Here is a 12,735-nt window from a genome sequence, read left to right on the forward strand (position 1 = left end):
ACGTCATGGATAGTACCAGTTGTGCTGGTTAGACCCTGCTCGAGAGTAGGAAATAATTTGGTTGTCGAACTTGTTTCATAATTACCTTTGCAACATTATATTAAATTGGACTGGATAATGAAGTTAACTTTTCAACATGGACACTCATTCAACTCGAATGAAACACATTGAACTGACTTAAACTGAATAATGCCACGTTTGCCTTCTGTAAAGCTGTTAATAGATTAATTTAATTTGTTTCATAATTGATAGATTTTGCAGCATTGACACTCATTCAACTGAATCGAATTAGAATTGAACTAAATAACACTATTATCTTCTGTAGAGCTACTTATGGCTGAATTTAATAAGTGGCACAATTTATGAATTTCACAACATTGATGCGATTATTGAACCGAATTGAAACTACAAATTTGATAATCACACTAACTTTACAACACTGTTACAACACTCATTCAGCTGAATCGAATTAACATTGAACTGACTTGAGCTGAATGACAACACTATTGCCATTTTTAGAGCTACTCGTAACTGAATTTAATTAGTTTCATAATTGATTAACTTTACGCTGTTATTGGTCTGAATTTAAACAACCATTTTAAGCAACAAATCTGAACTGAATCGAGCTGGATAACAACTCTAACATCAACAGTGTTATTATCTTTTGCAGAGCTTTTTTATAGCAGAAATCGAAATTGTTTCTTAATTGATTAATTCTGCAGCATTATCACTGTTATTTTCCTCTGTATTCAATGAAACCATATGTATAAAAAGATATATAAATAATTGTGACTTGACTTCATATTAATTCCAGTACATTTGGAAGTCTGTGAACCCTTATTCCTGACCTTTCCCTCCCTACAGAAAAAGAGTCGCGAAGAGAGCGAAGGCGAAGGCAGCGGGGTGGAGATCATGGAGAACCGACCCTACAAGGACGGCCCAGGCGGCTCTGGTCAATACACCCACAAGGTTTACCACATCGGCCAACACATCCCTAGCTGGTTCCGCTCCATCTTGCCAAAGGCAGCTCTTCGTGTGGAAGAGGAATCCTGGAACGCCTACCCATACACCCGCACACGGTAAGTGCAGTATCTCCTAATAATAAAACCCTCTGGCTCTCTTTCAAGAGTACTTCAGTAAATACCCACAACAGCTTTTAACATTCAAGTCATCCCTTGCTGTTTTGATTTCGAAGTCGACATGGAATCAAAATAAACCCGTTTTTACTTTCTCAATGCATATTTTTGGTTTTATATGGAATGTTGCATCAAAGCATGTTTAGTTCAGCTCAACTCCGACTACAATGAACATATATCTGTTAATTAACCCTTTGACATGTACGATGTGATTAGAACGTTCAGTGTGTCATGTGATCAACTGCTAAATTCAAATCTGCTTTCCCGCTTTGGATGGTGCTGAGTGTATTCAGTGTTTTCAACCATATAACACTTATTGTAGGTTTCACACTGATATTTATGGAAGCGGATATAACGATCCATACAAATATAATTTGACAACATGTTTTAATTGATCATATACACTTTGTGTAACTATAAAGTTTAGGGATGCATGATATTATTGGACCAATATCGGAATCGGCCGATTATGGCTTTAAATGTAAATATCTGCATTGGCCATATATAAAAATAATTATAATTATTAAATTCAGAAGCTATGGCTTACATGGAAAAAAAAGTTAAATAATTATGTACTTATATTTACTGATTAAATCACAAATCAACAAATTATGAGCTCTAAAAGATTTTCAGAATTTTACAAGTCTTGCTTTAAACCGTTTACAAATTTTAAATTTTAAAATAAAATGTAAATGTCTTTCTGGAAAAAAAAATGCAGTGATTGTAGATTTTAAAATAACTATGAATAAACTATATTCAGTGTATTGTCAATATAAAGTAACTTCATTGTTGTTTATTTAATTCTAACAAATAAGTAAAAATAATGTGCTTATAATTTCTGCCCAGAAGAGACTTGGTGCTGTTTCCAAACAAAAGTAAATATATCATGATTGGCTATCGGCCAAAATAAGTTGAAATCATAATAATATCTGCATTATCAGATATCGGCAAAAATACAAGATCGTGCATCCCTAATAAAGTTTACTCTATTCTTCTCCCAGTTCACTGGAAACTTACCAAAAAAAAATCATGTGTGAAAGGGTTAAAGAATGGGTCATGGACTATGGTAGGTATAGACACCAGTGTAGAGAAGGGATAAACTTGCATGAACCTCATCGCAGAGCGGTTGCATTAATGCATGGCACTGATATGATGATTACATCATATCAGTTACAGTTAATCTCTCCTCGCCTGTCCTGCAGCTACACATGTCCTTTCGTCGAAAAGTTTTCCATCGATATCGAGACGTACTACAAGCCGGACACGGGTTGCCACAATGACGTCTTCAACATGTCCTCGGCCGAAAAGAGACAACGGGATATAGGTACTGTTGCACCTTCTTAATTTTACTCTGCTTGACTCATATATTTGATGCTTTTGAGAGTTTTTGAACAACTGAGCATCTAGAACAATTGCACTTCCATTAGGTCCCGTCATTAGCATGCTTCTTAACATGTAAGCCCTGCTTGCTTGTGAAACTCTCAAGCAATCCAGCAGGAAGAGCTCTGGAGTCATGCCTCAATGTTTAAAATGCAGACAGTGTTCCACTTCATTGACATCGTAACATGCTGCTGTTGAGTAACGTGCCACGGCACGAGCGCCCCGTTGCACTCTGGGACAGGTATTGGAGGCTTTCTGAGCCGAACGCCTACAGATGCAGGCACTGCAGGGGGAAGCGCCCTGTGAATGCTGTTGCATAACTCCATTCCTGACTGAAAACATGTACCTTCATCAGTGTGCTGTAGAGACACCTAGAGGCTGTGTGATGATACCGTCTGCAAACAGGAAACTATCCACGATCAGCAAACAGTCTGTTTCTCGCAACTGTCAATAATTGAAGACCTACAAAGTTTGGTTATTAACACAGTTAAGTTTACACCTCTGAATTAAATGGATAGTTCATCCAATAATAGCTGAAAATGTACTCACCCTGCCTCCGGCCATTCAAGCTGTGAATGGGTTTGCAGAACAGGTTTGGAGAAATTGAGCATTAAATAATTTGCTTACCAATGAATCCTCTGCAGTGAATGGGTGCCGTCAGAATGAGCGTCCAAACAGCTGAAGAAAAAAAAACATCACAATAATCCACAAATATTTATATTGTCGAGTGTTATGTATTGAACAAATCCATCAAGGGGTTTTTACTTTCAGTCTATAATATTGCTTTTTCCGGTGACAAAGTAGTCTAAAGTTGAATCAGTATAGTGATTTGCACAGTTTTAAACAGGATTTTGATACGAGATAAAAAAATACTTTTTCCACTGAAGGTACCCATTCACTGCAGAGAATCCATTGGTGAAGAAACAAACTCATCTATATCTTGAATCTCCTGAGAATGAGTTTTTGGAATAATTTTATTTTTGGGTGAAATATTCCTTTAAGAGTTGTTCTTTCACAAAAGGCAAGTTAGCAAACAAACAAAAAAAATGAGAAAAAAAACTACACACACTAAATACTTAATACAAATGGATATAAATATAATGGAACAACTCGATTCCTTGTGCCAAAGATGTATAAATAAAAGACAAAACTTTATGACACATAAGACAAACAGATAAACCAGGTTTTACAGCCTCAATGCCCATGTTATTACCTTTCAGGTTCTATAAAATCTCTGTGATGAACTGATTTGGTTTGCAATAAAAGACTAAATATGAACCTGTTCACCATTCGTGCCTTGTTCTCCCAAAAATATGCAATTGCTAATGAAACCAATGTTCTTTTCCAGATCCCATCGATATTGTGAATGATTTCATTGCCCCTCATGAATACCTGGCTGAGGAGGACCCCAAACTGTACAAGTCACATAAAACCCAGCGGGGCCCCCTGTGTGACGACTGGATCGCAGAAATCAACAACAACCCAGGCAAAACGCCCGTCATGTGCGCTTACAAGTTGTGTAAAGTGGAGTTTCGATACTGGGGCATGCAGTCCAAGATTGAACGCTTCATTCACGATGTGGGTAAGTGTTCGGAAATGTCCAGACGAAACATTTTTTATATTATATAACAATGCATATTTTTGATAATCGAGCAAATTTGCTATTATGGTGCTATTATGAGTGGTGTCCTCTACCATATGTCCGCCAGTGTTACTAGCTCTGAGAGAACGTTTGTCTCTCCAATAATTCTATGAGTCAGCTGATCCATCTGCTGCATATGTGCACAAAATACAGCTTGGTAACGTCCTGTTATCGTTGTGTGTGGGTGGGCAGCAGGTGTCAAGCGTTCTGTCAGGGGAAAAAAGCCCTTAATCATTAACCTGCACTTAATGAAAACGAGATTGATGCAGTGCAGCTCCAGTGAAAACCAGCGCTCAGAGAACCGCCTCCTCCTGACTACATCAGGGCAAAATGAATTTCCTTTCTATCTTCTATCTTTTTCATTACTTCAATTTCGGCTTGTTTATTGGCTCCTTTCTCTGATAATTTGCGAGCTGTCTCTTGCCGTTCCCCATTTACGAAACTCTTTCCCTTTGGCTGATTTCTTTTTATTTGTATCCGTTTTTCCTCTCTCTGTGTTTCCCTGCCGCTGTGAAAAACAATTTTGTTTGCACGTCTCTTCATGACCAAGTTTAGTTATCTGAAAGACTGGTTGAGTGCGTCTTTGACACTTCTTAATCAGAAGAGGAAATCACACAAGGAAATGAGCCAAACCACACATTGACCCCAAATGTTGAGCTATCTCACATACATCATGCATCAGTGAAGCTGGGTTATTATAGTTAACTAAAACTAAAACTATTAAAAAACATTTTCATTGCATATATTTTTTTTTCTTTTCAGCTAGGCATTGATTGAACATTAGTCATTTTCGTTTGTTTGAAGTACTAAAATAACTCCAATGTATTGGGGTAAAACACTTCTAAAATTGACAAAAAATGCTAAAAATTAAGCAAATAAAAAAATATGAAAATAGACAATAACAATAAAATGTAATTCAAAATATTAACAAAGACTAATAATAATTGCATTTTCTTAGCTTTCTAGCACACAAACGGTCTCTTTGGTTGATAGCAGTATTGGGAAATGATTCATTTATACTCATATAAATGTTACTAATTATGTTACTTTGTTACTTCTCAAGGAAAGTGGTGTGTTTTATTTTAGCACCATCTGTTGTCTGATGCTCTTTTTTTCTAGCATGTAAGTGCTGTACTCCACTTGTAGACCTAGAAACCATCCAGAACAAGTTAGCAACCACATATGAATGCATTAAAAACCATTCAAAACACCTTTGCAAAAACAGCATTGGGTTGCTGACTTTCGCATGGGCAAATACTACTCGCTTTTTGTTCAGAAGATGTAAAAATCTGCTGCTATCATTTGTTTGTTTTTTTCCCTTAAACTAGTTCCAGTTGCCTGTGTTATCATGAGGATTAATCTCACAACATCTTCCCATCAGGGCTGAGGAAGGTGATGGTGCGCGCTCATCGACAGGCCTGGTGTTGGCAGGACGAGTGGTACGGTCTGACCATGGAGGATATCCGGCAGCTGGAGCTGGAGACGCAGCTGGCTCTGGCACAGAAGTACGGCTGCAATGAGGAGGGCGGAGAGAACAACGGTCCCATCACCAACCCTGAGAAAGAGCACGAAGCCAAGGAAGCCAACGAAGCTGAGGGGACGACGAGGAACACGGGGGACAAGCTGCAGGCGCGGGGAGAGCTGACCAAGCAGTGGTCCACCTCTTCTAGGTCCTCGCGTTCTTCTAAGAGAGGAGGTAAGTTCACATCGCCATACTTGCATAGATGCACACACACACACACACACACACACACACACACACACACCAACACATATATATGCATATGTATAGCAGCAAATCAGCTTATGAGAATGATTTCTGAAGAATCACTGAAGACTGGAGTAATGATGCTGAAAATACAGCTTTGCATCAATAATTTTCAAATATTTTCAAATATCAAATTAATTTTAAATTGTAATATTTTATCATATTCTGAAATTATTTTATAATATTCTGAAATCTTTTTTAAATAGTTTATTTTAGTATTAACAATTTATTAATATAATAGTATAACACTGATTTATATATTATATAATATATATATCGTTTTACATTATGCTTAATATATACATAAATGTATAAATTATGTATTTAAATTATATGAAAGTGTATATATTATTATACATATCTGTGCTTCATATATGTGTGTACATATATATATATATATATATATATATATATATATATATATATATATGTATGTTACTTTTATAATTTATTTATTTATTAATGATAAGTGGTGATTAATAATGTTGTTTTTCTAATATAATTATTTATTTTTATTAATATTGATATCTGTTTTAGTCCTTATTATCATGTACTTTTTTCTTTCGTATCAATGCGTATTAGTTTGAGAAAAAATCATGATGCATATGTGAATAGTTTTTCCATACATTAAACTTACTACTGAATTTTAATTATGAATAATCAAGTGGGATTTTTTTAGTCTGTCTATCTGTCTATCATATGTTTTTCTCAATATTATTAATTTGTTAAGTGTCTTTTGGGGGGCTGGGGTGGGATTTCATATCAGGCACTGGAACACAGAACTAAAATGATTTATTATTTGTCTTTAATGTGTGCGTGTGCAGGAAGTCCTTCACGCCACAGCATTTCTGAATGGCGCATGCAGAGCATCGCCAGAGATTCGGAGGACAGCACAGACGACGAGTTCTTTGACGCTCACGGTAATGCAGGCTTGATCCTCGGTTTTCAAAGGTGCTCATGGCAATCTGTTATTTACTAAAGTCTGAATCCTTGTTCCTCAGAGGCCTTGTCTGACAATGAGGACATCTTTACCAAGGAGATCACCAAATGGAGCTCCAACGATCTGATGGATAAAATCGATACAGCGGAGGCAGAGGAAGCCCAGGGTACGCAGGGATTGTCTTCACCCATCAGACACGCTCTCAGATTTTAGGGGGGTATTTTGGGCCTCCGAGGCGATGCATTTTTTCCAGTGCTTTGGTTTTGTAATGCATAAGCCGAGCCCGCTGGAAGGAGTTTTTTTTCCATTCATGCTCCAAATGCAGAGATTTTCACATCTTTAATAGGATTAGCGGTAAAGGAGCCCCATCGACTCTGAGGAGGTTAGGGTCTGTGTCAAACAGTGTGAGATTATGGAACACCAATTACACTGAATTCCATGCTGTTTACGAGACAAATCTTGCTGCTCGCCGGACTCATCCCATGGAGGTTTTTACACTTATGATGTAACCCATGTTCAGATGAAAGTCTAACACTAGGCTTCTTTCAGTAATAATAATAGATTTCTATAATAATCATATTATTTAACTCTTTATAAATATATTTGAATTATAAAATATTATATTTAATACTATAATGCTAGTTTAATACTATATATAATACTAATGTATTATTAATATTTTAAGTAATTTAGATATATATTACTAAAGGGTACATAACATACACAGTTTCACCTAATCTCATGTTAATCTTGAGTAGCTATAGAGTAGTACTGCATCCTTCATAACTCCAAAAAGTCTTTAGTTTTATCATATTTATAAAAGAAAAATACAGCTTTCCAATTCTTTCCGGAAAAAGCCGAGTTCCTGGAGGCGTGCCGTGAGTGGAGCTATAATACTGATGTTACGTGTTGTTTCCATTAACATATCTTCACTTATGTGCTGATTTCCAACAAAATACAGAAATCTGATGCAATTGTACTGACATGAATGGGGTCTTTTATCACAGGGACGGCTCCATGTTTAAATATCAAATGATGTGCAAATCCAGTGTCGACTTGGGCCTTGTTTATAAAACATTCATCACTCAAATGACCAGAACACACAAACGCACTTGATACACCTCATTGCTGCCTCGGAAAAACAAACTACATCCACTGTTTATGTAACGCTGGGTTCTTGGGGAACGCACTTACTTGGAGGCATTCTCGAACAAATCCTATGCAGCGCTGCAGACGATTTTGAAGCGCGTTGATTTGCGCGGTCTCGCTCTCCTCTGGTCAATGTGTGTTCGCGGGCGCGTTTTTCCGACAGAAATGCTCATATAAGGAGTTCCGCCATTAGATCCATGATCGAAAAAAGCCAGCCGAAACTTGTACCAACCTGAAGCATGAGAATCCGTCTCTTTAACACTGTGAACAACTCTGACTACACGAAACACCATTGTACCCCCCCTTTAAATATTATTTTTAATTATTAATTTAATAGTTATGATTATATTAATGATAACAAAATTTAAAGTGTGTGTATATATTCATTAAATTATTTGAATACATTATTATTATTAATAATTAGATTAGATTAGATTCAGCTTTTTCATTGCACATGTAAGGTACAAGTCAATGAAATGCCGTTTATTAATATTAATTACAAAATTATTAATTTGACTTTATTTTGTTATCTTTTCTTTATTTCTTCTTTATAAAATATATATATAAATTAGGGCTGGGGGATATGGCCTAAAAATAAAAACTCAGATTTTATTTTTTTTAATTCGATTTCCGATTTTATTTTCCGATTTCCCCCCCTACTTAAGGAAAGCAATAAGTACAAACAGCAGACAACTTAAAGCAAATTTTGCTTTTATTTAATCAAAAGTAGGGCTGCTCCGATCACGATCGGCCGATCATTAATGCGCATCTCGTCAGTAAAGCCGGTTCTCTAATCAGCGGTTTAAATTCCATCAGGTGCGTGATTTCACAGTTTGTTAACTGAGAAGATGTGCAAATAAACGCTGAAAATGAAGTGGATTTGCGCATCTTCTCATTTAGGGTATTTACCGCTGATTAGAAAACCGGCTTTACTGACGAGATGCGCATTAACGATCGGCCGATTGTGATCGGATCAGCCCTAATCAAAAGCAAGACTCGATTTACTTATTTTTTAAATCACCTGTAACAAAAAATTCGAATTCATTCATTCAATTGATTTTTTGCCCAGGCCTAATATAATTAATAATTATGATAGTTATTTTAATACATTATTATTTTTATTAGTACTTCAGTTTTTTTATTATTATTTTTTTTCTTTTCCATCAATGCATGTTAGTTTGAGAAAGAATCATGATGCATATGTGAATATTTTTTCCCCCTGCATTAAGTGCATTAATGTTAAGTTTTAATGTGATGTTTCTAGGTGACTATCAAGAGTCGTGTGGGGAGTTTTCTGGGACTGCCAGCGTGGAGCGACTCCATGAGGTATGTCTGCAGTAGTGCATTTTCATGCACACTTTCCCATTAAAATCAATGGAAATATACTTCAACATAAGCATTACACATAATGCATGTTTATGCAGCAGTGTCGTACTGTTAATGCAGTCACAGCAGTGAAAAATGCATTGATCTGTACTCTGAAGCAGAAATTCAGTCATGCTGTGTTTATGCCAACATAAAAACGGGTACAAAAAGCATCGAAGCTTCTCTGAGGGTATGTTGTGCAACAATGCTTTCATTTTGCATCAGCGCCACACTATCATTGTAGAATCCCTATGACCTTTGACACAATGGAACTGCGGTCTGTCACTGCAAAGGTGGGCTCAGTACATACTCATATTAAGGTCAAGTTCTCATGGTGTGAAGGGTTGATGGGGACGTGTGGTGGAAGAGCACGATCAGGGGTGGAGGGACTTTGGGATGATCTCAGTGCTCTTTAACTCTGGTTCGCAGAGACGCGCTCCAGCGTCCATAAGCGTCGACGTACAGCATGCAAACACCCAGCTGTGAGTCACAGCGACACCCGTCTGTTTACATCAGCACACGTTATGTAGAATCAAAGGCGTTTTGCTGTATTGTTGCAGTTATTCATACAGATTGTGTTGTTTTTGCTTAGACTTTTGTTATCTTTACCCTGAAATAGGGCTGGGCGATATGGCCTTAGTATCTAATCTTAGTATTTTTGGGTTGAATGGTGTATATTTTGGTATTTTCTGCATTTTTCCAGTTGCATTAAAAATATTTATTATTTATTAATTACTGCCCAATTTTATCCAGTGAAACAATGTTTATATTAAAGAAATGAAAACAAATATAGTCAAAGTAACCATATAGGCTATTGGATATTATGTGCAAAAAAGGGCTAAAATCACATTACATTGTAACATTGCACTCTGAAAACAAAAACAAGCAGAAGAACTTAACAGAACTTAAAATAAAAAGTCACTTTACAGTCACTGCTATCATAAAATACACTTCTGAAGATGGCACATTTATTGTCCAACTACAAATATTTTAGCAAAATGTAATTTTACATTTAAAAAAAAAAATTAGTCAGAATTATTGAGCTTCTCTTACAATGCAGTCCATCTGTTTGTTGTGCATGTGTTTAGTGGTCTAACAGGCGATATGGCCAAAAAAATAACATTTTTAGTATTTTTTTTGGATGAACAGTGTATATTTTGGTATTTTCTACATTGTTTCTACATATTTAGGCTCATGCACTCCTGACACCAAAATGGAAATATTTCTATGACTTTCTAGCATTTACAAATGGAGAACATACCTGTGAAAGTTATGCATTGAGGAAAAGAGTAAATCTGGAACACATTAAAAAGCACATGTGTCTGTCAGAGCATCTGACATGGCGAGCCGCTTTAAACTAGATGTTAACTATATTTTATCAGCTGTTAATATAAGCCTGTCTCATGTTTTGGACAAACTGTATTATGCAGTTTCACTCTGCGTCCTCTGCTGTTGTTCAGATGTGCTTGTATCAAACTACTGTATATCAGTATAAATGGTATTGCTTCATACCATATCGCTTACGAAATGTGTATCGATATACCGCCCAGCCCTACCATCAAACAGCATTTTATGGTATCAGAAGTGTTGTAGATGCACTCTTCGGACATAGACATGTAGGTCTTCTGTAGCGTAGAGGTTTTATCGAAACAATCTTTATTAAGACAAAGGTGATGCCTGCTTCTTCAGCAGTCTGGGCTCTGGAAGTGTTTTTCCCATTCAATACAGTTTGTGAAATGAATGCAGTCTAGATTCATTATTTAATTAGTTATACATGTGCATAACACCAAACATTTTGGCCTTTATAGAGAAGATAGTTTAAATAATAATATGAAGTTTTTTTTGTATAAATGTTAATACATATTAACATATTTATAAATTTAAAATCAAAAAATTTAAAATCATATAAAAATGTAAAATCAAACTTAAAATAAAAATAATATTAACAATAACAATAAATGTATTCATATTTAATATTTGGCAATGCTTTACAACAAGCTTCCATTTGTTGGGTAAACTACATTAGTTACCATGAACAAAAAAACTACAAAAAATACTTATTAGTCTTAGTTAATGTTATTTTCATCATTTAGTAACGCATTATTAAAATAAATAAAAGCTGTATCTGGAAGCATTATTTAATGTACCTGAGCTAACTTGAACTAAAAATAAACATTTGTTTTAATAAAATTTAACAAAGAATAAAAAATACTCTAACCGATGTATTGGTCATTGTTAATTAATTTCAGTTAATGCATAATGAACTAATATTAAAGGCTTCATGAACTGAGAAATCAAAGTTCCCTTGATCTTGTGACATGCAGTAAAAGAGGTCCTTGTACTGTGAAAACTCAAAGTTTCAGAACTCAAAACTTTCTTGTTAGTCCAAAAAGAGCTTAAATTGAAGCCGATTTACCAAAACGACAGCTTGTGGAATGTGACACTTTATGGCGTAATAGAGCGGGTAAACCCTGCTTCCGCAGAAGATGATAAATGCCTGCTTCTTCATCACTGCCTGTTTAGCCCCGCCCACTGATTCTAGAGCACTGCCTTATTAGCCCCTCCCACTGCTTCTACATCACTGCCTGTTTAGCCCCTCCCACTGATTTTACATCACTGCCTGATTAGCCCCTCCCACTGATTCTACATCACTGCCTGATTAGACCCTCCCACTGATTCTACATCACTGCCTGTTTAGCCCCTCCCACTGATTCTACATCACTGACTGATTAGCCCCTCCCACTGAATCTACATCACTGCCTGATTAGACCCTCCCACTGATTCTACATCACTGCCTGTTTAGCCCCGCCCACTGATTCTACATCATTGCCTGTTTAGCCCCGCCCACTGATTTTACATCACTGTCTGTTTGGCTCCACCCACTGATTCTACATCATTGCCTGTTTAGCCCCGCCCACTGATTCTACATCATTGCCTGTTTAGCCCCTCCCACTGATTCTACATCACTGCCTGATTAGACCCTCCCACTGATTCTACATCACTGCCTGTTTAGCCCCTCCCACTGATTCTACATCACTGCCTGTTTAGCCCCGCCCACTGATTCTACATCATTGCCTGTTTAGCCCCGCCCACTGATTTTACATCACTGTCTGTTTGGCTCCACCCACTGATTCTACATCACTGCCTGATTAGACCCTCCCACTGATTCTACATCATTGCCTGTTTAGCCCCTCCCACTGATTCTACATCACTGCCTGATTAGACCCTCCCACTGATTCTACATCACTGCCTGTTTAGCTCCACCCACTGATTCTACATCATTGCCTGTTTAGCCCCGCCCACTGATTCTACATCACTTCCTGTTTAGCCCCGCCCACTGATTCTACATCACTTC

General features: G+C 36.7%; 1 protein-coding gene across 7 annotated transcripts in view; it reads left to right on the forward strand.

The window, feature by feature from the left end:
* The window catches only part of LOC113054716 (membrane-associated phosphatidylinositol transfer protein 2-like), an 84,477-nt gene that overhangs the window by 48,903 nt on the left and 22,839 nt on the right, over positions 1–12,735 (forward strand). For all 7 annotated transcript variants that reach the window (XM_026220453.1, XM_026220456.1, XM_026220457.1 and 4 more), the window contains exons 3-9: positions 865–1,079; positions 2,339–2,460; positions 3,865–4,098; positions 5,540–5,854; positions 6,751–6,846; positions 6,928–7,032; positions 9,280–9,341. In XM_026220453.1, coding sequence (XP_026076238.1) covers positions 865–1,079; positions 2,339–2,460; positions 3,865–4,098; positions 5,540–5,854; positions 6,751–6,846; positions 6,928–7,032; positions 9,280–9,341 — 1,149 coding nt within the window. The remainder of the gene's footprint in view (positions 1–864; positions 1,080–2,338; positions 2,461–3,864; positions 4,099–5,539; positions 5,855–6,750; positions 6,847–6,927; positions 7,033–9,279; positions 9,342–12,735) is intronic.

Source organism: Carassius auratus, chromosome 35 (genome assembly GCF_003368295.1).
Source record: "Carassius auratus strain Wakin chromosome 35, ASM336829v1, whole genome shotgun sequence".
NCBI lineage: Eukaryota > Metazoa > Chordata > Actinopteri > Cypriniformes > Cyprinidae > Carassius > Carassius auratus.